This window comes from Triturus cristatus, chromosome 3_1, assembly GCF_964204655.1.
Source record: "Triturus cristatus chromosome 3_1, aTriCri1.1, whole genome shotgun sequence".
Classification (NCBI taxonomy): domain Eukaryota; kingdom Metazoa; phylum Chordata; class Amphibia; order Caudata; family Salamandridae; genus Triturus; species Triturus cristatus.
Window position 1 is genome coordinate 829,337,086 of NC_140583.1, and position 25,008 is coordinate 829,362,093.

General features: G+C 42.2%; 1 protein-coding gene across 1 annotated transcript in view; it reads left to right on the forward strand.

The window, feature by feature from the left end:
• PRKRA (protein activator of interferon induced protein kinase EIF2AK2) overlaps window positions 1-25,008 on the forward strand; it is a 234,644-nt gene that overhangs the window by 18,230 nt on the left and 191,406 nt on the right. The window contains exons 2-4 of the mRNA XM_085645214.1: window positions 5,077-5,246; window positions 7,078-7,159; window positions 14,278-14,356. Coding sequence (XP_085501340.1) covers window positions 5,077-5,246; window positions 7,078-7,159; window positions 14,278-14,356 — 331 coding nt within the window. The remainder of the gene's footprint in view (window positions 1-5,076; window positions 5,247-7,077; window positions 7,160-14,277; window positions 14,357-25,008) is intronic.

Consider the following 25,008-nt stretch of genomic DNA (forward strand, 5'->3'; position numbering starts at 1 on the left):
TGGGGGCCCGGGCGATTGGGGGAGCATTGTTACGAGAAATTTCTGTGGAGGGTGGGTAACTAAAAAAACGTCACAGGTGTTGAAGATGGGGAGGAAATCTCAGGGGTACAATGGACTGAAGTTGCAAGGGAATATACCTGTAACCAATACTTTGCTGCTCCCGACTAGCGTATTTTAGTAGTTTTCGGGCAATTTTACACGTTTTATAGTTCCTCCCATTTCCCCCTCAAACACAAAGGCGCTGTAAACGGCAACAGGAGCAGAGACTCGGAACTCTCCCCACCTACTGAACTAACTAATGGGAGTGCAAGAAAACTACTGAGACACGTGGTAATTCCCAGAAGAGGCTACCATCTGTAATTAAGATGTTTTGGACTCCATAGCTACTGTTAATTTTGAACCCCGAGCAAAGATTTATAGTTGTACGGCAGTGGTAAGGATTGGAACGGTAAGCCGTAGAGCTGGATGAGCTAGGAAATTAGTAGGGTAAGGCGTCTGACTTAGCCAAGGGTCATCAAAAGGTTCCTCGCGTAAATGATACTCGAATGTCAAGAAAATAAATATTCTTTCTAATTATAAATGTTATTTCTTGAACACGCGTTTCATTGTGGTACATTACCTCATTATGTTGACAACTGTTAAAAGTAATAGTTTTTAAATATAAACCTTTACCCACCCACGGTGCCCTGACGACACTACCATGTGTATACCAGGAGATTTCAGTTTTTTTATGCACTGTATATGTGGCCAATCATGGTGTGTATATAGTGCAAATAATTTTCTATAAAACCCAATGTAGGTGAGGTGTTTTACAGGACATGTCCTGAACATAATTTCTTTTAGGTGGTCTTAGACTTGACTATCAAATAAAATGTGGCATAGTAAAGTAAATTGATTTATGTTGGATTACAAAGTTTGATAAAACTGGGAGTTAAACCTAAGAGTCCTGTTTACACAATGTGCATTTCAGTCCCTGGATGGGTATTGACTTCTGTCTTCTGTTTATCGCCAAAGTGCTATGCGTTGTGTTTCTTTCAGGAGCTAAATGAGTACACAGTGTTAAATACATGTTACATTATAAATTGAGCTGACATAAGAAGACTTTCTATACTAAGTTAAGGGAAGTCGGGTTATTTTATTTTATCACAGGCTTCCCCATACTTAAAAAAGAAGTTCAACCCCTCAGTGACAGCAATTGTAAGTGGTAGCCAATAAAGGCTGCACACACAAAGATCTTCACAAAGACAGAGATGAAGTACAGAACTCTGCTGCGCACAGACGGCGGTTCAGATGGTCTGATTAGGCTTTTTACACTTGATTACCTGCTGGGATTCCTTCGGTGGTTGAAGGGCTTATCATGAATGGACTGTGGAGTACAGCTCATTCACAGTCCTCTATGGCATCTTCCGATCAGCCAAGGTGAAGCTCCCCAAGACGTAATAAAAAATGCACTGCTGGCCGGTAACTCATCTGCTGTACCGATAGAGGGGAGTGGGTGGGGCCTTTCTGAATATGGTCTAAGCACAAAAGGCTTAGCTTGTTTTAGGTTTGAGAACCAAGGAGGACCTCCAGCTGAAGCAAAGTAAGACACCTGGCTTGTATCTTCAGTGATCTGTTTGCCTGTAGTGAGCTAATTTCACACCCCTGAAGCAGAAAGTCCTACATTAGCTTTTACACCATCCTCCAAAACAATCTACTGATTGGAATCCTGCACTACCATCTGCATATATAATTGCTCCAACCTACTCGGATACTGACGTCTACACCAGCACACACCTGTACTCTGTTCACCCACATAGGCCCCAACCAACACCCATACTTTATTGAAACACATGCGCTGGTATCTGCACTAGCAGTGTCAACAATTGTTCACTCACACAACCGTCAGTACTCACTGGCTCCTGCACTTTCATCTACACCACACTTGCACTAACACTACACGATCATCAAGAGGCCCACTCTGACATAAATATGGACCCACACCAGCACTGACGTGAATTACAACACTACACAGATCCCATCTTTAACATCCACATAGGCTTCCATTAACACAGACATCATCTTAAATCATGCTTTCTAGTGCTTTCAGTTCGAGAAAGAAGAGCTGGCTGCAAGCACTGGCTGTGCAGCATGGCTCGTGAGTTCTGTCTCATTGCAGTCTGCCTCAGAATGGGTTATTCTGCACATCGTTCCCCCCCCTTTTGTAGTGCAAAACCTGTTAAAGGTTTTCCCACCCTAATTTCTCTTGGATTTGCCTATCATAAATCTTGCAGGAGAAAACCGACAGTGCACAGTAATTTATCAAATTTCTTGGAATCCCAGTTCAGATTCAAAAAATCTATTTGTGCCTGAGTTTGGATTTTTGGCCTGATGGTGGCTAGGGCCTAGGGTTGTTATTGCACAATATTAATCTGGAGATCTAGTCCGCCATTGAAGTAAAAAAGTGGGTTTCGTGCACAAGGATAATAGACTGGTTGCATAATCAATATTGTTGGTAGGCATCATGGCCCTGTGTCACCTTGAAAGGTGATTGATTAGCCATTGTGGTTAAGTCTTCTGTTCTCTGAATGGCCTCTTTTAGATGAATGTATCTCGCGTTTGGAAATGAACATCTCTGATTATTGTTCTGGGCCAGCTTGATGCTTAAAAGCGAACCTATCGACAAAGCTCTTACACAGCTTTGTTTTAAGGCCTTATCTCAGACTTTGATCTATCAACGGAGTAGCTTCATTCTTCTGCATACGTTGCTTTCAGTAGAGCCAAGATTGGAGATTCTGTCTTGAAGATGCATCTTTGCATCATATGCTTCAGTTTCCACTTTATGTGCCATACCACCCAACGTGAGGTCTGAAATATCCTGTTGTCTGTGGCACACCCAGATGTTTTCAAATTGGCGCAAATTATAAAGGTTAATTTAGTAAGAACAAATAGGATAGGCAAGCACCAGGCAGACTTTATGACTCAGTGGCTGTATTATAATTGCTGCATAACCACCATATTTCATTCAGAGCCTTTGCTATATCTTTGGGTGATGTTATTAAATAACCATAACCCCTGGATAACCTAACTTCCAGGAATCCAGCCTTCGGAGAGTGGCTACTGCATTGGACCACTTTAGTGAGGCACAAATTTAAGATGTGGCATAAGGGTTGCAATCCAATTGGAGAAGGAAAATAAGACTGCAATTTGTTGGCACTTGTGATTTCCTGTCTGTGGTTGAACCTCTTCAACTGTTTCATCAAGCTGCGAGTCATTATCCTTTCTGTTGTAAAGAAAAGCAGATTGTGAAGCCTGGCTATATGGATTGCCATGCCAATGGCCTCCACATAATCGAAGGACTCCTTAACTGTAATGTTGAAATCTAGATTTGCCTGTCATCAAAATGTAAGCTAGAATAGAAAACCTTTCTATGCAAACCAACATTAGCTCATTCTTGGGAGAATTGGTGCATGTCAAACTTCCACTAAACCTGATATCTAGCTTCAGAAGTTTCATTGTCCCATGTCATGGACTTCCTCTTGTGAAGCCCGATATGTTAATCCAACAAAACACACAAAACAGAACATCACACACATCCCAATACAGCTCTGATATGTTTTAAAAGGCTGCCATGAGGCTCCAGTATCCCTTAAAGACAGCAGTCTACACAGCACATTAGGTGTACCTGTGTGCAAGGAAGCAACCATACAACAGACTTGCCATGTAATTGGGTGTCAGCATGCTGGCATATATAGTTTACCACTGAATAACGCACACAAACTCTCAACACAAGCAAACACATTAGACAAAACACCTTTCACACGGGTGCACACCTACTAATGTGGATATCATTTTACCCACAACTTCATGCACCCAAACCATCCCCACAATCCATAGCACTGTTGTATTATAGAACAGTACATGTCTAAAAGAATTCACAAGACCTACCCAACACATTCCAGATACACCAGCAGGTGGATACCGCCTCAATCATTTTTATAAAACCAAACTTGCCAGGCCATGCTAAAGCCACATTGTGACATATCTAATTATCAACAGCAAATACCCACACACTGCTTACTACTTACTGTACATCACAAAAACACTGTGGTCTTCGATGGAATCCTTATATCCTGGGTAAGGAGATACCGAAATGGCACCGCAAGGCTATACTAATGGCAGAATTGCATCGATAAATTTGCCTAACAAAATCATTATGCCATACACAGTTCTTCAGTGAGGCAACCTTTGTTCAGTCTTTTTAAGTCTTTCTATAATTTGCAGTCATGTACAGAACTTTATTAAGGCAACACACTGACTTGCCTTCTGCAAGGATGTCATACACATTTTTAAGTTCATTTTTGACTAGACCAATCATATTATTACATGGATTCCGTTCTCTGTAACTCACAGATGTTCTTTTTTGTAGATTTGTAAATTGCGTTCATGGACAGAGTGTCTGATTAGAGTATATACGGTAAATCTGCATTAGTCTCTACTCTTTCGATGATCCCAGATTACAATGAAAGCTGATTCAGTTCCTATACCAGGTCGGAAGTATTTCTGTTGGTTAAGGAGAAGGCTGCTTTTGTCGATTTAAAGCAGAGATTTGTATGAATATTGCTTTTTTTATCACATTATCCAAATTGGTCACCGTGGTGCTTAACCTGTTTAACTAAACGTCTTTAGTTCCACATATGTTCCAAAAGCCCAAAACTGACAAGGAACCATTGTATTGGACAGGTACGTTTTAGTAGTTTCTCGCAGGTGATATTCAGTCAGTTGTAACTATACCAGCGTTATTTGCATTTTCGAAACGAGGGTTTCTGAAATACCAAGAACCAATCTGTTTACGCAACATGCAGTTGAAGATACTTTGGGTATCTTGACTCGTTGTAATTAGAGACAGACTGAGAGTTTCCTAATCCATTTCATTGTAATGTTGGGAACTTTAAATTGAATAATTAGGGCAAAACATGGCTGCTATTTTGTTACTATGCTGCCATTTCTTTTAGTATGCGAGCAATATTGCCAAAATAGATTGTGATGAAATTGTATGCACACCTGGTGATGTATTTCTTTTTCTTTACTCTCCAGCTTGGGGGAAATGATTGCAGCCCATCCAGGAAAAACACCAATTCAGTTGCTGCAGGAATATGGTATCAAGACTGGTAAACCTCCTGTGTATGACTTGGAAAAGGCTGAGGGACAAGCACATCTTCCAAGCTTTACCTATAAAGTGACTGTGGATGAAATAGTATGCACAGGTCTGTAATTCCATTCATAAACTGCAATTAACTCATTTTATTCTTTCTTTTTTTATTTTTATTTTATTAACTCCGCTGTTTACACATTTAGATTTCTCACTCAGTGCGGTATGAAATGCAGTGCCTTTGTCATTATGTTGTTGATAATGTGTGATACCTGATTGCAGCAGACAGGAGCCATTACCGGCTTTCTTTTTAGTTTGTATAGGCATTTAGTACCTCATTACGATGGCGGTGAACCCGCCACCGGCAGGCTGCTGGAGGTGGGTTCACCGCCATCGTAAGGCCATTCCCCACCCGCCAGATAAGGATGACAGGGGGTGTGCTGGTGGGCATAAAGCCTGCCCGCCACGGGTCCGACTGAGGCAATCGTTCCGATTGCCTGGCGGACCCGCCCGCATCCCTAGAATGGTGGCAGTGCCTAGCAGGCACTGTCCGCCACATCCGGATGCTGTATCCAAGCAGTCTTTCCATTGACTTTGGGAGCCCATTGCGGGCCCCCTTGTGCAGGGACTGATTTTGTGCACTTGGGGGACACATACATTTCCCTTCACCATGTGGCAGGCACAGCATGGTGTCTGCCACGTAGTGCAGGGAAATGCAAACAGTTCAGTTCTAACATTGCGGCGGGCGCTGCAGCCAGCAGCACCTGCTCAGCCAGCAGCACCTGCTGCAATATTAAATGTGCCATATGCGGCCGCCGTATTGGCGGCCGCATTGTAATTCCACTTGCGGGAACACCGCCTTATAGGCAGCCGGTCCCAATCCTCTGTATGATGGTGGACGGAATGAAGTCGGTCTGCAATCGTAACGACTCCCTTAGTTTGGAGTCTTTCGATGATTTATATGCTAGTAGGGCAACAGTGGAATTTAAAGATGTAGATGAATCCATATAAATACTCCATTTCAAACACATGTCTTGCTGATACCTTTGTGGTGTTACCCAGAGCCATAAGACCAGGCCTCGGACACGCAAGTAAAGGTGCGCCCCAGGACAAGGATATACGAGGAAATGACTCGGAGAGGTCATGTTGTTTAATCTGTATATTGTTACCATTAGGAAAATCAACAAGTCCACTCATAGTATTTTCGAAATTACCTAGAGGTTTTGCCAGATTATAAATCATGTCATTCATAATTTTAGTTTTTTACAGGAAAAGTTTGCTTGCAGCTCAGTATGTAGAGTGTATGTGACAGTTTGTTTCCCATCTCCACTCGATGTACTTAACTTGAAATTTATAATCTACCAGCTTGTAGTAAAGAAATGTAATATAGGAAATACGTTTTCATTAACCTTATTGAATTGCTGAGAGAAACCCTCATAATGTCACCATGCGAGAGAACCCTTTTTTCACCCTTGCTTTGCATTCCCTTTGACCTTTCCTTCCAGAAACCACAGTTCTCCCTTGGCCTGCTGTTTCACCACTCTTTTTCTCCCTCATCCCACCCTTTGTCTCATTTGGGCCAGCCTCTATCATGTTTAGCCCACCCGTTGGCATGTTATGACTATCCTCACCCACGCACAGTCCACCCTGTGGCATGCTCAGCCCATGCTATGTTCAACTGTAGGCTAAAGGCTGTTTGACATTCTGTAACCCTCCAACATACACTGCTTTACTCCTGCTTTGTAGTCCAATCTTGTCTCCCTTAACAAACTGGAAATGTGAGGAGACCGGTGGGCTACTTACAGAAGCAGAGCAGGGAGCACAGCCTTTAAACATAGAAACTTGGGATTCAGAACTATTGCTAATTTTGAGCCACTGATGCTAAATACTATTTTTTACCTGTGCATGAATATAGCAATATGGTATTTGTTTTTGTATCCATACAGGACAAGGTCCTAGTAAGAAGATTGCAAGACATAAAGCAGCAGAAGCTGTTTTGAAAATCTTAAAAGGAGATTGCAACATTAGGTAAACTTACTGTTTGTTTTATATTCAAGAACAACTCCTATTTTTTTAAATGTTATATGAACCGATTTAACATTTTTACAGCTCACATTTGTGACACAATGCAGACACGCATTCTGGTCTTGCGACATGCAGCATTTGCCTCACAAATAGCTAGTAGTGCTGCATCACTTGCAATATTTTCAAGACCAAACTCAGCAACTGTGTCTTTATTCCATAAGTTTCATCTGTAAACTACAGAAGGTGAAGCTCCATACCCCTCCTCTAGTTGTTTTCTGTACTTCTGACAATTCTGCAATTGAGGGCATACCAGGCATAATCATTGGGCCTTTTCATGTTCGCTTTGCGACTTGTAAATTGCAATGTTTGATTTGTAAGGGAAGACCATGCTTAAGTTGTTTGTAATTGATGTAGGTTGAGGTTAACTCGTTACTATTTTCTAAAAATAAATCTACTGTTGAAAATCTTCATTTGAGTGTTTTTAGATGGTGCCATCATGATGCCTTTGGTTCACTTTGGAGCACTGTGCCCACATCATGATGCCTTTGGTTCACTTTGGAGCACTGTGCTCACAGTCTCGCAAAGTGGTAATTGATATAGCTGAGTGACTGCATGTTGACTTTGAGGTTAGTTTGGCCATAATAGTTGTTGGGCTAAAACAACAGTGATCAAAAATATTTTTTGCAGGATTAGGGCAGAGAGTGCAACGTGGGTAGTAAATGGGCACAGTTCATGATGGCACACAGGAAAAATCCAGCTTAGGCTTTTAAACTTTTGTCGGAAGGTGCTCTTTGTGCTGGTTGAGCACAGGGAGCACAGCATAAAACGTGACCTGCTACATGTACACTGTGGACCTCATTACGATGTCGGTCGGAAAGCATTCCGACTGACTCTGTGTCCGAATCGGTTCTGACCGACTCAGGTTTGGCGAGTCCAACCGACCGATTACAATGTGTCCGAACATCGTTCTGTCGGACTCATTGACTTCAATGGAAGCATGTGTTCCAACTGACAACACAGGCTCCCTTTGAAACAAGCATTGAAAATGCAATAGGTCTCGCCTTTGATTAAGTTAAATCCATGTGCTTTGCTATACAATACCATTAGTAAAGCAAATGGCTTTAACTTAATCAAAGGCGAGACATATTGCATTTTCAATGCTTGTTTATTTCCTGGTCATCACTAAGACTTGATTCAACAACTTCTCTTGCCAGACTCTATCTCCTTCGCCCTAAATATATCTTGTTTAAAAACAGAGATCAGAGCAGATAAAGCAGGGTGGCCAAGGTCAATGTAATTACTTTTATTTCCAGGCGCTGCAATTTTCAATTTATGGCTCACATGAGTACCTTCTATTCAAGGCAATCACAAGCCCAATCTCCTCCTTTGTCTGTGATGTCATTTACTATCTGCCCAAATTGCCTTGCTGCCTTGCAATCTGATCGTATTGATCTTACCAAAAATATTCTAATTATTTGTGACTGTGCTTTTATTTTGGGTTGTTTGAAACCTAAACAGATTATCTTTCCCTATTAGCTGGCATCAGAGGATCAGTGCTGGCATTGTATGCTTTGTTTCTCCAAACTAGCACCCACACAGAGGAAATAGACTAATTCCTTACAGAATAGACAACATCAAGTATGGTGTGCCTCAGGAATGAGCCTTAATACCGATGCTGTTCAACAATTCAACAGCTTGGGAGTGCTGTTTCATAGTGATTTATCAGCCTGAACTCCAAATAAACATGGTCTGCAAACCAGCAAAGCATTATTTAAGTTTGCTTACGCTTGTTCAGCTCCATTGCTCTCAGAAGATTGGCCTTTTACTTGTGTTCTTGTCCCGCTTTGATTATTGCAACAGCCTCAACAAAAGCCTCTCCAGTCTGTTCCTTTCAAAATTTCAGGATGCGTGCTCACTTGCTGGTTGGCTGAAACATAGCAATGATAACCATGCCAGGCCTGAAGCCATTCCCCTGGCTTCCTGTAAAAGTGAAACCTATGTTCAGAAATCTTTGTGTCTAATTTATTGTACAAACAGTATGTTCGCTGCCCATCAGTGTGATGTTCTGAAATGTAAGCTGTTTTCTGCCACTTCAGTGTTGGAGTCCTCATCAGCGCTGTATTCTAAAGAGAGGGGTAATGTTTTTCGAAGCATGGCTCTTGCCAAAAGAGTGCTGTCACTCAAATTGGTCTGCAATTTTGCAGATAACCAACAAATTGTTCTGGAGAGCATTATTAACACAAAACATTATGCTCTATGTGCTGTTTCTATTCTACCTCCGCTTTTGCTCTACCTCACTTTTGGTGGAGAGCCACAACTTGAAAGATCTGATGTCCAAACTTCCATTATTATGTAGCAGAGGGGTCCACACTCTCTTCATTGTAGCTGAGGGGTGCAGGCTTTCATTAGTTACAGTAGAGGGGTTCTGAAGCAAGCCAGGCACGTGACACACGTGCATCACTAGGCACAAGGTGAGAGCAGGCCCGTTATAACCAATCTCCGAGTTTGAAACCTTCAAGCAGTCCGTGGGACGTAAGCAAACATTAAGGAAAGGCGTTCACACCTCACGGTTCCCATCGCCTTAATCTTTGCACGGAATATGTTTCGGGGTCGGATCGTGCCTTTTCATTCAATCCAGCGGCACCACGGTATCAGTAGTTTATCAAAGGTCTGTCTAGAAAAATATGAAATACACAAGATTTCATTCATTTCCCCGAGCCGCAAAACACCAGCTACGTTAAGGATAAACTCTGCCCTTACATACGTGACCTGGAGCAAGTGTCGAGCGCCTGAAAACACAGCGCTCAAATAATGTGCTCTTGGACACAGAAAACAGCCGATAAAAGGCACGGTGCACATCAAAGCCTCGACGCCAACCATGCGATAACAAGAAAGCCTGTTCATCAGAGGGTCTGGCTGTAGCTGAATGGGGCTGCACTCGGTAAAATGGAGGCGATAACTTTCTGTCTGGAGGTGAACTGCAGATGTAGTTCGGCAGAACAAGCGCGTGGTGGGAGCGTGTGAGAGCGGAGAGGAGACGCCATGTGCGTGCACATCGCCTGTCCGTGCTTGCACATGGTTTGTCTCCTTTCCGAACCCAAGTCGACAACAATAGAGTCTCGCCAAGGCGAAGCATCACATGCGCTGCATTCGCTAGGCGAGACCTAAAAAGGGGTGGTTGTGACCTGTAGCAGGCACCCCATACTGCCTTTCACATTGTGCATGGTTGGAAAGAGGTGTCCCATGAGTACCCCGACAGACCCCAACCGGAGGCCTCTGGGTGAAGGGGGACCTGCTAGGGTCCCCCAAAGTCAGTTTCCGTCAGCCATTCCGTGTCCGATACACCGATTCAGAAAGGCTGTCTTTGGAGTCCCTGAATTCCAGTCGGAACAGAGTCCGAAAGACCGAACGGTTACCTTCTATCGTAATTGGTTGGTTGGAAATGTTTCAGAGTCGGTCGGAAACATGGGTTCCGACACGGGTTAGGAAAATCCAAATGACGTTCAGTGCCTTTCCTACTGATATCGTAATGAGGCCCTAAGCCGTTTCTCAATGTAGAACACATTACAGTTGCACAAGTAAGCCAGAACTATAGATTAGCTTAGTTTCACTTTGTGCTCTCCTTAGAAGAGTGATTAGACCTTGTTGTATGGAAGCAATGACAGTAACTTGTTCCTCTCAAATCAGCCTTTGTTTGGTAGATTGAATGCTGAATCGTAATCAAAAATATTCCTATGGCTCACATTTCGGGATTTGGTTAGTGTTTTTTGCAGAACTAGATGCATTGGGCATGTGATCATGTTGCTTTTTTGGTGCCCATTTGTAATATTCCAAGTTTGCTGTTGGTGATAGTTTTGGAGTTAACCAAAACATTTTGATTTTACTAAAATATGTATATTATACTTTCATATAGAGGTTTTCTTTATTAATCTGTGGGTCTGTTGCTATGCCGTTCAGATTTTACTTCCACATCATATAGCATGAAGCAGTGGGTCCACCTACTTAAGCCACTGGTTAACTTCACTTGGAGTGACTGCATTTTGCTCTCTCACAAGAAGCATATCCGCAAACAAGCTAGTCCCCTTAAGTTTTAATGTTATGTTTTTTTACTTAATAATTACTTTAGCACTGCCTTTGTGGTTAGAGCTTGATGTGATAGGAATATGCTTTTTCATGCGGTTTTAAATTCCTTTGGAGTGGTTTGCTTTTGACTGCTGCTATTTCACAACATACTAGATTGTGTCCATTTTAAAACTGTTCCGTATTAAGTTATCCTGTTTTTAGGTCTCACCTGACCCAGCGCATCCCTGACTGAGAGGGCTCCAAAAAGTGCTATCAGGCCAGCCTAGAGCTACAGTGCATGTGCACGCACCGCGCTTTACCGCGATTACTTTCACTTTCGCGGCCGCACGACCGCTTTGATGTTTGATCGCAATCACTTTCACACAGCCAATAGGTCTTGCTTTTGGGACCTTATAAGTATTTAGTTATGCAACTGTTGCATAGCTAAACACTTATAAGGTCCCAAAGGCGAGACCTATTGGCTTTGCCAATGCTTGTTAGTTATTCTTTCTCTCCTTCTGCGTTTCTATCAATGTCTTTAATTCTTGCTTGCCTTTCTTGCTTACTAGCCTCTCTTGCTTGCCTGCATTTCTTTCTTTCTTGCCTGCATTTCTTTCTTTCTGTCGTGCCGTTCTTTCTTTCTGTCGTGCCGTTCTTTCTTTCTGTCGTGCCGTTCTTTCTTTCTGTCGTGCCGTTCTTTCTTTCTGTCGTGCCTTCCTTCTTTTTTTTTTTTTCTTGCCTTCCCTCTTTCTTTTGTGCCTTTTTACTTGCCTTCCTTGTATATTGCTTTCTTGCCTTCCTTTTTTTTTGCTTTCTTGCCTTGTTGCTTTCTTGCTTGCCTTGCCTTCTTGCCTTCCTTCTTTCTCAAAGGCAAGAGGCGAGTAGCCAGTTCCAGACTTTACTAAGTCTTTGTTAGCCGAGACCTTTTGATTTTAATAAAAGTATGTGTATAACATAGTTACTTATTGGCGTTTCAGCCAGACTTCATCCATTATTCTGTGGTTGGTGTCATCCATATTTTTCTTCCATCCACTCCAACATGTGTTAAGGGGCAATATATCAGCCCATTTCAGCCATTGGCTGACTTCACTGCGGGTTATGGCCTGCCAACATTTCACAAGGGTCACATCCACACACAAAGTAGTTTAATGCTAGTAAGTACTATGGTAATGTGTGCTTTCTTTTCTTTTTCGACTCTCTACTAAAAAAAAAGGTTTTGCCTTTAGAAAATTATTAATTTTTTAGGTTTTTGAGGACCCAGCAAATTCCCTAACAATAAAGCTTTGAAAAAACCATAGCAATGACTAATGAATTATGAATAAAATATGAATATTGCAATCAATAGGAGAAGATTGGTATTAAAGGACATTTTGGTTATCCATTACTGATCTTGCTGAGCATTCAGCTCTGAAGTGGACATACTTAATTGTATTTGTCTGTGAATAGAGTGGAGTAGCGTAGAGTGGAGTAAAATGTCAGAGTGGCTTGGCAAAGAGTGGAGTTGGGTAGATTGAAGTGAAATGGAGTAGAGTGGCGAGTTGTAGAATGGATTAGAGTGGCCCGAAGTGAAGTGGCATACACTGTCATGGAGTGGAAAAGAGTGGGGTGGAGTGGCATAGCATAGAGGGGTAAAAGAGTATCATAGTGTGGGATTGCATAGAGTAGAGTGTGCACCGTGTGGTAGCGCAGTGCTATTACAGACAACACATTTTCAATTCAAATAAACATTACATTTGCACAGACATACAATTTAGTTGATCAAACTATACAGCGCACAAATGATGTGTGGAAATGGTATCACCAAGTTTATTTATTTGTTTTGATTATATTAAAATATTTGTTTCTACCACACTTAAAAAATAAATGTGCTTTCCTAATTCTGATGTATTCTGAAATATTTGCACAGTTCATTTACAGATTTTGTTGTTTGCTAGAAAAAATATTCTCCTATTGCCTTTCACCTCACATGGGTACCCAGAAGGATTGTCACATAAATCCCCTCACTTTGAAGTCACAGAAAGAAAAGTAAACACCAAGCTCATTGGGAACAAATAGCCTGATTTTGTACCTGTGTCTTTGAATGCATGACCAATGTGACAAAATAAGAACAAAATGTAAAGGTCTGCTTACAGAAAGTGAGCACTCATGGAAGAATATAAGTAGTGATGGTGAAAAGGCTAGGCTGTACGGGAGGGACAAAGACATGTCGGCCAGCCTTAAACAAATAAATCCAGTAAATAGAAAGCAAACAAATGTGAGTTACAAACTACAAAGCCTGTGGTAAGCAATGGGCAGAATGCATTACCAGGGAAGCTTTCAGAATGTTCCCAGGATCCATTTCGCAACCAGTTAGCTATGCTGTCTGTTGGGCTTCGACCTAAAATGAAACGAAACCAGTTCTCGGCCAGTATCTCGGGTATATATGGATCCACTCACTGCTACTGACCTCACTCAAGGTTCTTCCACAAATGATCTTTTTCAGCGGCTGACCAATGGCAGAGACATCAGCCGCTTCAGCAAGTGTTCGTGGTACCAGAGTGTTTTCGATAGCACCTTCTCAGTCTCTCACCTGAAGGGCCACTGTGCCGGGTTTCTAAAACCTTCTGCCACCAGTCTGAAGTAGACCTGTGATTGCACCCAGTGGGGGAGCAGAGCAGTGAGACTACATATACTTGAATGGCCCATTAATGTACGACAATGTGACGCTATTCCTCAGGCTCTGCTGTAAAACTGCCTAGATTGCAGGGTCGGGCACTACTCGGTTTAGCACTTAAGTGACCGCACTATGTACCATCATAATAGTGCTCTCCCATCTATCAGACTTGTATATTGCACTTTTGGGCGATAAACTTTGTAATAATGCAGTTGAATGATCATCCGGTAATAATGCATTCTATTACTACGAATACAGAGAAGAGTAAATTGAGCTATGCTTATTTTGTATAATAATGCTCTATTTTAAACTTTAAAATAAATAAATCCAAATTTAACTTTTAAATTAAACCTGTCCTGTTTTATATTAAAACATTGTTTTTTCTTTTGAAAACATTATTACACAGCTTGTCAGTGCCCGACCCAGCAATTCTTGATCTCCCCAAGCAGTCACCAAATCAACCTAATCCTATTGGTACATTACAGGTAAGGATCATTTACGTCATGTTTTTAGTGGTGTGCGTTCAACTTCAAATTCGGGATCAGCATCTGACTGATGTAACAAGCTCTAGTGTTCAAGGACAAGCAAAGAAAAAAACGTCTTGTATTGTCCATTCTCCAAATGTAGATGAATATTTGCATGCCTGCTGCTGCTTTTTCAGCAATCCCCCTAAACATGTTTGTGGGTGTTTTTCATTTCTGTGAAATGATTCCATTGTTCACTTATTTTCACTTGAAACATGTTCTTCGCTTCCTTTTATCACAGAGAGCTTCAGTTTCAAATGCTGTATACCCTTTCCAACTCCAATATGTGTCTAAACTCGAAAAGCACTGTCTAGGAGGACTATTAGGAAAATGAGTTGCACTTTTGATGGCAGCATGTTCGCTTAGATGGGGTTCCGGAACTTATTCTTAAAACCAAATGTAAGACCTTCTTGATCCCTATTGGCTTGTCCTGCTGCTATAACCTACAGTCACAACAGGTCCCTCGAAAGCTGTCACACAAGACAATATGATTCTCATGGGGGTAAAAGTTTAATAAGCCACTTGGGTCTTGCGAGGTGTTCCAGTATAACACCATTATTGAAAGCGCAATAGACTAAGTCCAGGGCTTCTAGCACTTTTGAACCCGTTCTACATGCTAACCAAGTAGCCCCTAGTACTGCACACTTGCCAAGAGAGCCATGCACATCTGTGGGGATTTTGGAGTGTGGTAGCAGCTTATTGAGCCATGGAGAATCCTGATGAAATGCAGATGATTTTTTTCCTGCACCATGAAGCTTAAACATGGCACCAGAGCTCCTCTGATGGGACCTTCAGAGTTCTCTTTCAGAAGGGAGGCCTGCTTTTCCTTGGCCCATGGATATCTCAATTATCTTCTTAATTTCTCATCTCGCCTGGCTGTGCCCCAAAGTCTCTGCTTATTGGCGCGAGGTGTGCACCGTCATCACGGAGATCACCTCCGCGCCTGTCATGCTGGACCCACTGATCTGCCTCCTAGGCTTTGTGAAACACTGTCCTGAACCCTCCCATCGGTTCTCGCACGACGCAGGGTCGCCATGCATTGGGGTCGGAGACCCGCACCCAAAGTCAGCACTTGGCTTGAGGATGCTGCGCGTTGCCAGTTTCTTCTTTCCGAATTTTGTGACCTGACGCCGGCATCTTGCCGGCCGCTTGACATCTGGGGTCCCCTTGTCTCATACCTCCTACGTTGAGGCGCTCCGCCCTCTGCGACCTCTCCCGCTCTCCCTGCCGGCTCATCACCCGCGGCGGGCGCCGGTGCTGGGTCGTAGAGGATTGTTTCCCCACCTCTGCGCACTGCTGGTTCTCTGTGGCTTTTCCCGCCTGTACCCTGCCTCTCCTGGGCGCTCCTTCATATCCTTCCCGCTCCATCTCATGTCACTCTCTCCTGCGCACTGTTGTGGGCTACTAATGTATAATATGTTCCTATGATGTGTGTAACAGATGTGGTTGTTCCTCTTTATTTGCGGGTTCCCCGCCTGCATACCTTGTAACTTGATGTGCAAGTTTCTCAATAAAGGTTTTTGAAATAAAAAATAAAAATCTTTTTAATTTAAAAGTGGGTGCCCTATACCCTCTGTATGTAGTCAGTTAGACGAGTGCACAGAATTAGGACCCTAGGTTCTATTTCTGTAGGTTTCTTGGCTACCACTTTTTTAGACCAGAAAGCAGACGTAGGTGAGGAAAGTATAGACTATTCATTTTACCTTCTGTCTTTTCACATGCTTTAGAGTAATTGTTTTATTTAGTTTCCATGCTTCTCAAAGCCATTATGTGTAGTGTTTTTGAAACCTGAAGTCCTGTAGGTCCCCTCCTACTCCATCTGTGTTAACTCTATTATGCTAATGCTGGCTCTTACTCTTAATGAGTTTACGTAGACCAGATCTCGTCATAATCTGGGTTTGATTATAGTACTTGCCATCTGATGAGTACTGCATTTCAGCTTGGCAGCAACCATATTGATGTTATCAAAGAACTTATAGATGGATCAGTACTGTAGAAATCTTTTGGAGAGGAGCGATGCGCATTTTGCTTTATCAGGTATTTGCCTGCACCACTGATGTTGTGAAATTCCTGGACAGGTGACGGGGAGAGAGAGCAAGATACATTGGTCACAATAGGAGCTTTCGCGTGGCTTCAACACTGCCCAAAGTAAGGACCCCTCAATGGTAAACAGGTTTCAAGGAGGCAGCTCCTTGGCTCACCTTAGATGACTTGGCCTGATCGGCAAAACAATCCTCAGAGAATATATGTGAGGTTTGTTACATTACCAAGCCAACGAAAGAGCAATGTAGTTAAATAAAGAATTTTACCGTCAACAGTAGGTTTAAGGAGAAAGTGAAAAATATGAGTAAAATTAAATCCCAAAGAAGCAAATGCGTCAGCAGGTTCAAAGATTATGCACAAAAATAAAATATCCTATTGAAAACAAATCAAAAGATTTTGTATGAAAAGTTGATGGAAATTAAAAAATCACGAAATTTCAATGGAGGTTTAACCAGAACTAGGCAACTCAAGTGTCTGGCTCACAGGTGCATGCTGTTGAATTGAAGTTGCGGACCAGGGCTGGGGTACCAAATGTGTGCATCTCCAGGCCACAGAGCACTACTCTAGGTCACATTCCATGATTGTCATTTATGCCCAAACTAAAACAAATCTAGAACTGACATAAACTTGCTATTGGAAGAGCAGGGGAGATGTGCATGCTCTCCAGAGCCAACAAGGGACCTTTTCCTTTTCGCAGCAGTGATCATTTGAAATTATTTGCAGCAAAGCTTTTCTGGTTCTGGACCTTCTTCAACTTCCTAGCTTTAGTCTATCCAGAGGCAGGTTCTCCAGCAGGCAGGCAGTTGGTGCCAGCAAGGCTGCTCTGAATTGTACTGTGAGCCAAATCAGGAGAGTGCTTCTGCCCAGTCTTGGAAAACGGCCACAGCTGCAAACCCTCATACAGAGGTAGAATTAGCTGTTCCTGTGTTCTTTTGGCACACTAGTAGGATTTCTTCTAGCAGACCAGGCAAACAAGATTTCTTCTTCCTATTTCTCTGCCTCTGTGTGTGCGTTTTTTAAAATTATTATCATTATTGTGTTTTTTTTATTTTTGTTTGACATTGCTTTCAGGTGGCACCTGCTGCCTTGGGGGTTGAAAGCTGAGTGACAGCAGTTCTACCCTTCCTCTGTAGAACATGTTGAAATTGCCAACAACAGTTGTGATTAATGAAAATGTGCTGCCGAAGTGAGGGTGTATTGCAATTGTTCTGACATACTAGCAGTTTTCTTCCTGCATGTCAGGGATACTTTCTAGCCAAACTAGTAGTTCTGGTATGCACTATGACTACTTTGTCCTTTGTCTGTGCAGGCAGGAAAGCACAAACACTCCTTTTCAAAGAAGGTTGATCCTTTTTCGGTGTTTTCTCTCCCCTAGAAACGTATCATTTAAATTGGTGGTGGAGTACTACACAGGTAAGAAATTTAGGATAACAATGATCATAAATCCATTAGGTCAGCTAAAAACCAGTTTTAGCCTTGAAATATTTTGTGTTGCATTTTAGCCTTGAAACACCCTTTTGGTTATGTCTGGGTGAACGCCACAGTAGTTCATCTTCAGCAATTATAGATGTTGCTGCTTTTTAAGGAGTCCACTACCTTCTTTGGTTTACTCACGTTAAATGCTTTTTGGGAAGGTAAATATTATTACAATTGGAATTTCTCCAACTGCTTCCCTCCCTTAGACAAGGCCATTATGAAAGAAACATATAAGGAATGTGTCAGGAAGGAGATCTGTTGCCAAGCAGTTTTATTCTGTCTGGTCATGAATTGAAGTTCTGGGGTTTAACAGTGACAAAGGCTGTGGTGGCTAAAGCACGTTTATTAGCCACGGTGGAATAAAAACAAGATTTTTATGGACTCCGGATTGCGCTACATTCTATAAAACTGCTTGGCAACAGACCTCCTTCCTGACACATTTCTTATATGCTTCTTTCATAATGGCCTTGTCAAAGGGAGAGAAGCAGTATATATATTGGAAAAAACAAAGGTTAAAGTAACATTATAGTTGGATGTGATAACAATTTGTTATTGTATAAAAGTTCATAAGCAGTGCATGGCAGGGGCACAAATTAGTGCTGCTAACTGTATCTGGTAAATGTAATTGTATTTTTTTTTTTTTTTAAAGTTCAAAACTTTAATGTCACTGATAAATTCACCTAACTATAATGTTACTTTAACCTTTGTTTTCCAGTGAATTTCTAAACAAAAACATATCTTTTTATCACACCTATCTATAATGTTATTTTAACCTTTTGTATTTTCAGTGAATTTCTAAATTTGTTTTGTCAGTAAATTAATTTTTGAGTGTTGAATAACTGAAGAATATAGCCTGTGAATTGACCTTATTTTGAAAGGAAATGACCTCTCCTTTCAGAGCACTCTCTCAGATCATAGGTGTGGGGAGGGACTGGCTTCTCCTTTCAGACCTCTCTCAGATGATTGGTGAGTGTAGTACTGTGTGTGGAGGGACTGGCCTCTCCTTTCAGACCTCTCTCTAAGGATAGGGGTGCGTAGTAGGGTGTGGGGTGAGACTGGCCTCTCCTTTCAGATGAATGATGTGCATAGTAGGGTTTGTGGAGGGACTGGCTTCTCTGCTGAGACCTAGCTCTGTAATGATGGGTCTCCGTAGTACTGTGTTGGGGGGGGGGGGGGACTGGCCTCTCCTTTCAGACCTCTCTTTCAAATGACCAGTGTGCAGACCTTTCTCTTGGATGACGGGTGTGTGTAGTAGTTTATGTGGATGGACTGGCCTCTACTTTGAGAACTCTCTCTCAGCTAGCGGATGTACTTAGTAGGGAATATGGGGAATGACTGGCCTCTCCTTTGAGACCTTTCTCCCAGATGACGGATGTGTATAGTAGGGTGTGAGGAAGGACTATCCTCTCCTTTCAGACCTCTCTCTCAGATGAGCATTATAAGGTGTTGGCAGGGATTAGCCTCTCCACAGAGACTTCTCTATTGTATAATCGATGTGCGTAATAGGGCGTGGGGAGAGATTTAACTCTGCTCACTGCTCTTCCCAACCTATTGGGCGTAAATAGTAGGTTTGGATAAACACCATCTCCATTAACAGCCCTTCCTGCAGTGTGTGTAAAAGAGTGTGTTAAAAGATTGCCTACTCCTGCCTATTCTTCATGATCTCACAAGTCTCACAAGATCGTAGCAATAATAATAATTAAAAAAAAATTGCATTCTATTCATCACAGTACTTATGTCTCACACATCTCTTCTCAATAATAAGGTGCAAAATATCCATTGCTCCCAGTAGAGTATATTTACAACTCATCTACTCCGTTTTACTAATCACGATCCCGCAAGAGTCTAGTGAGATCATAGTTATATCTTACAGGCCTCCTCTCAAAATCTAGGGGCACAGGATGCCTTTCTACTGCCCCTTTAAACAACCCTTTTATACAACTCTTTTACTTCATTTCCACAATACCTACACTTTATCACAGTAATGGCGGCCGTTTTGTTTCTAAAACTCTAATCCTTTAGAGACTCTAGGGAGGGTCACAGGGAAAATGGGCTTCTCCTCCAATCACAGGGCTCCATTTTTGAGTTTGCACTCTTGCAGGACCCTCGCGAGCCCAACCATCCAAATATCTATGTTTACATTACCCTTAATATCTCAAAAAGTACTTAACGAGTTAAAGCCAAAATCACAAAAGGCACACACTACAGACCAGAATCTACCTTCCTGCCGAATTTGGTGTAATTCTGTTCAGCAGTTTTTGCTGTAGCCTGTCTTAAAGAAGTGTATGGAAAGTACATGGGGATTTTGCGTTTTGAAACCCCTCCTTTTTTTTTTTTTTCTTCTCAGCCTGTGCTTGACGGATCACCCAGAATCTTTCCAGGAAGGAGCTAGATGGATGAAATGAACCTTTTTCTTTGTAAAGTTTCATGAAGATTCCTCAAAGTGGGCCAAAGTTACTAGCAAACAAAAAAAAACACTTTCTATGGAAAAGCAGGTACCTAGTGGCGACTGACACTCGGTAATGGTTAGAGAGAGAGAGAGGGAAAAAAAATTATATATATATATATATATATATATATAATATATATATATATATATATATCACTGAAAAAAACATAGGTTTCAGAGACGTTATAGTTAGAAATTAGCATTTAAAAAAACCTTAGAAATTCACAGTCATTTGAGATGTCATCATTGAGGTCATCAGTGATGTCACTGACCATGTCATACATGATGCAATATGTGACATCATCAGCAGTGTATTGCGGGCGCGCGAGTTATAGTTAGCAGAACTAACTATAATGGAGGAATTTCTATGGTTTTGTACGTGTGAAATTGCTAGCTAACTATAACATCCTTGAAACCTATGCTTTTCCTGTGAATTTCTAAGGTTTTTTAAATGCTAATTTCTAACTATAACTTCTCTGAAACCTATGGTTTTTTTCAGTGAATTTCAAAGCTTTTTTAAATGCTAGTTTTTAAGTGTGATAGTAGTTATACCTATTTTTTTGTACTGATTTTCTACAGTTTTTTTAACTGTTTATTTATAAATATTGTATTCATTAAATAACATATATTTTTCTGAAAATTGAAAAAAATAATAAAAAAAAAATCAAACTGAAATATTGATTAATTTTCTTGTTCATTTTTTTATTTTAATATATTTATATTTTTTTCAGTAAAAAAATGTTTTCCAATTTTTTTTCGCAGTCGCGCACTCAAAGCGTACATATCAAGGTGGGTGCGCGGATTCTAGCCGCCATTTTAGAAAAGTCGTGAAGGATCCGCGTACGGTGTGCGACGGCTGCGTGATTTTCAGTTACATCATATACATTTAATATTGCGTGATGTGCGCGATTGGTATGCGACCAGTCCGCGACTCCTGCTCCCGCGCATTCGCGACACATGTGCATTATGGTACGAGATGCTTGCGCGGTGGCGGGTCCCGCTTGACGTCCTATACGTGCTCTAGAGCCAGAGAACCAGGTCAGCAGAGCTGCTCTAGAGCCAGAGAACCAGGTCAGCAGAGCTGCTTCAGAGCCAGAGAAACCAGGTCAGTAGAGTTGCTTCAGAGCGAGAGAACCAGGTCAGCAGAGCTGCTTTAGAGCCAAGGGACCAGGTCAGCAGAGCTGCTCTAGAGCCATAGAACCAGGTCAAAATAACTGCTTTAGAGCCATAGAACCGGGTCAGCAGAGCTGTTGTAGAGCCATAGAACCAGGTCAGCAGAACTGCTTTAGAGCCAGAGAACCAGGTCAGCAGACCTGCTTTAGAGCTAGAGAACCAGGTCAGCAGAGCTGCTCTAGCTGACGCTGACTGACACTGATTGACTGACACTGATTGACACTGACTGACTACTCTACCACTCTCTACTACTCCCTACTACTCTCTACTACTCACTCTCTACTACTGACTCTCTACTATTCTACTCACTCTACTACTCGCTCTCTACTACTCGCTCTCTACTACTCACTCTCCTCACTCTCTACTACTCTACTACTCACTCTCTACTACTCACTCTCTACTACTCACTCTCTACTACTCACTCTCTACTACTCACTCTCTACTACTCACGCTCTACTACTCCAATACTCTCTACTACTCACTCTCTACTACTCACTCTACTACTCGCTCTTTACTCACTCTACTACTCACTCTACTACTCTCTATTACTCACTCTCTACTACTTTCTCTACTACTCTCTACTACTCTCTCTACTACTCTCTCTACAACTCGCTCTCTACTACTCACTCTCGACTACTCACTCTACTACTATACTACTCGCTCTCTACTACTCGCTCTCTACTACTCGCTCTCTACTACTCGCTCTCTACTACTCCTACTCTCTACTAACTCACTCTCTACTAACTCACTCTCTACTAACTCACTCTCTACTACTCTCTACTACTCTCTACTACTCTCTACTCTACTACTCTCTACTCTACTACTCTCTACTCTACTACTCTCTACTCTACTACTCTCTCTCTACTACTCTCTACTACTCACTCTCTACTACTCCAATACTCTCTACTACTCGCTCTCTACTGCTCACTCTCTACTCCTCCCTACTACTCTCTCCACTTCTCACTCTCCACTTCTCACTCTCCACGACTCACTCTCCACTACTCACTCTCTACTACTCACTCTACTACTATACTACTCGCTCTCTACTACTCGCTCTCTACTACTCGCTCTCTACTACTCCAATACTCTACTACTCACTCTCTACTGCTCACTCTCTACTACTCTACTACTCCCTACTACTCTCTCTACTACTCTCTCTCTACTACTCACTCTCTACTACTCACTCTACTACTCGCTCTTTACTCACTCTACTACTCACTCTACTACTCTCTATTACTCACTCTCTACTACTTTCTCTACTACTCTCTACTACTCTCTCTACTACTCTCTCTACAACTCGCTCTCTACTACTCACTCTCGACTACTCACTCTACTACTATACTACTCGCTCTCTACTACTCGCTCTCTACTACTCGCTCTCTACTACTCGCTCTCTACTACTCGCTCTCTACTACTCCTACTCTCTACTAACTCACTCTCTACTAACTCACTCTCTACTAACTCACTCTCTACTACTCTCTACTACTCTCTACTCTACTACTCTCTACTCTACTACTCTCTACTCTACTACTCTCTACTCTACTACTCTCTACTCTACTACTCTCTCTCTACTACTCTCTACTACTCACTCTCTACTACTCCAATACTCTCTACTACTCGCTCTCTACTGCTCACTCTCTACTCCTCCCTACTACTCTCTCCACTTCTCACTCTCCACTTCTCACTCTCCACGACTCACTCTCCACTACTCACTCTCTACTACTCACTCTACTACTATACTACTCGCTCTCTACTACTCGCTCTCTACTACTCGCTCTCTACTACTCGCTCTCTACTACTCGCTCTCTACTACTCGCTCTCTACTACTCGCTCTCTACTAACTCACTCTCTAGTAACTCACTCTCTAGTAACTCACTCTCTACTACTCTCTACTACTCTCTACTACTCTCTACTACTCTCTACTACTCTCTACTACTCTCTACTACTCTCTCTACTACTCTCTCTCTACTACTCTACTACTCTCTCTACTTCTCACTCTCTACTACTCTCTGCTACTCATTCTACTACTCTCTACTCCACTACTCTCTACTCTACTACTCTCTCTACTACTCTACTACTCTCTCTCTACTGCTGACAGTTACTCTCTCTACTACTCTCTACTACTCACTCTCTACTACTCCAATACTCTCTACTACTCGCTCTCTACTGCTCACTCTCTACTCCTCCCTACTACTCTCTCCACTTCTCACTCTCCACGACTCACTCTCCACTACTCACTCTCTACTACTCCATCTCTACTACTCACTCTACTATTCTCTACTCTACTACTACTCTTTACTACTCCCTCTCTCCTACTCACTCTCTCCTACTCACTCTCTCCTACTCACTCTCTCCTACTCCCTCTCTCCTACTCCCTCTCTCCTACTCCCTCTCTCCTACTCACTCTCTCCTACTCACTCTCCACTACTCACTCTCCACTACTCACTCTCCACTACTCACTTTCTACTACTCACTCTCCACTACTCACTTTCTACTACTCTACTACTCTCTCTGCTACTCATTCTCTACTCCTCTCTACTACTCACTACTAGTCTCTCTGCTACTCATTCTCACTCTACTACTCTCACTCTACTACTCTCACTCTACTACTACTCACTCTACTACTACTCACTCTACTACTACTCACTCTACTACTACTCACTCTACTACTACTCACTCTACTACTACTCACTCTACTACTACTCACTCTACTACTACTCACTCTACTACTACTCACTCTACTACTCACTCTACTACTCACTCTCCTACTCACTCTCCTACTCACTCTCCTACTCACTCTCCTACTCACTCTCCTACTCACTCTCCTACTCACTCTCCTACTCACTCTCCTACTCACTCTCCTACTCACTCTCCTACTCACTCTCCTACTCACTCTCCTACTCTCACTCTCCTACTCTCACTCTCCTACTACTCACTCTCCTACTACTCACTCTCCTACTACTCACTCTCCTACTACTCACTCTCCTACTACTCACTCTCCTACTACTCACTCTCCTACTACTCACTCTCCTACTACTCACTCTACTACTCACTCTACTACTACTCACTCTACTACTACTCACTCTACTACTACTCACTCTACTACTACTCACTCTACTACTACTCACTCTACTACTACTCACTCTACTACTCACTCCTACTCTCTCTGCTACTCTCTCTACTACTCTCTACTACTCTCTACTACTCCCTCTACTACTCTCTACTACTCTCTACTACTCTCTACTACTCTCTACTACTCTCTACTACTCTCTACTACTCTCTACTACTCTCTACTACTCTCTACTACTCTCTACTACTCACTCTACTACTCACTCCTACTCTCTCTGCTACTCATTCTCTACTACTCACTACTCACTCCTACTCTCTCTGCTACTCTCTACTACTCTCTACTACTCTCTACTACTCTCTACTACTCTCTACTACTCTCTACTACTCTCTACTACTCTCTACT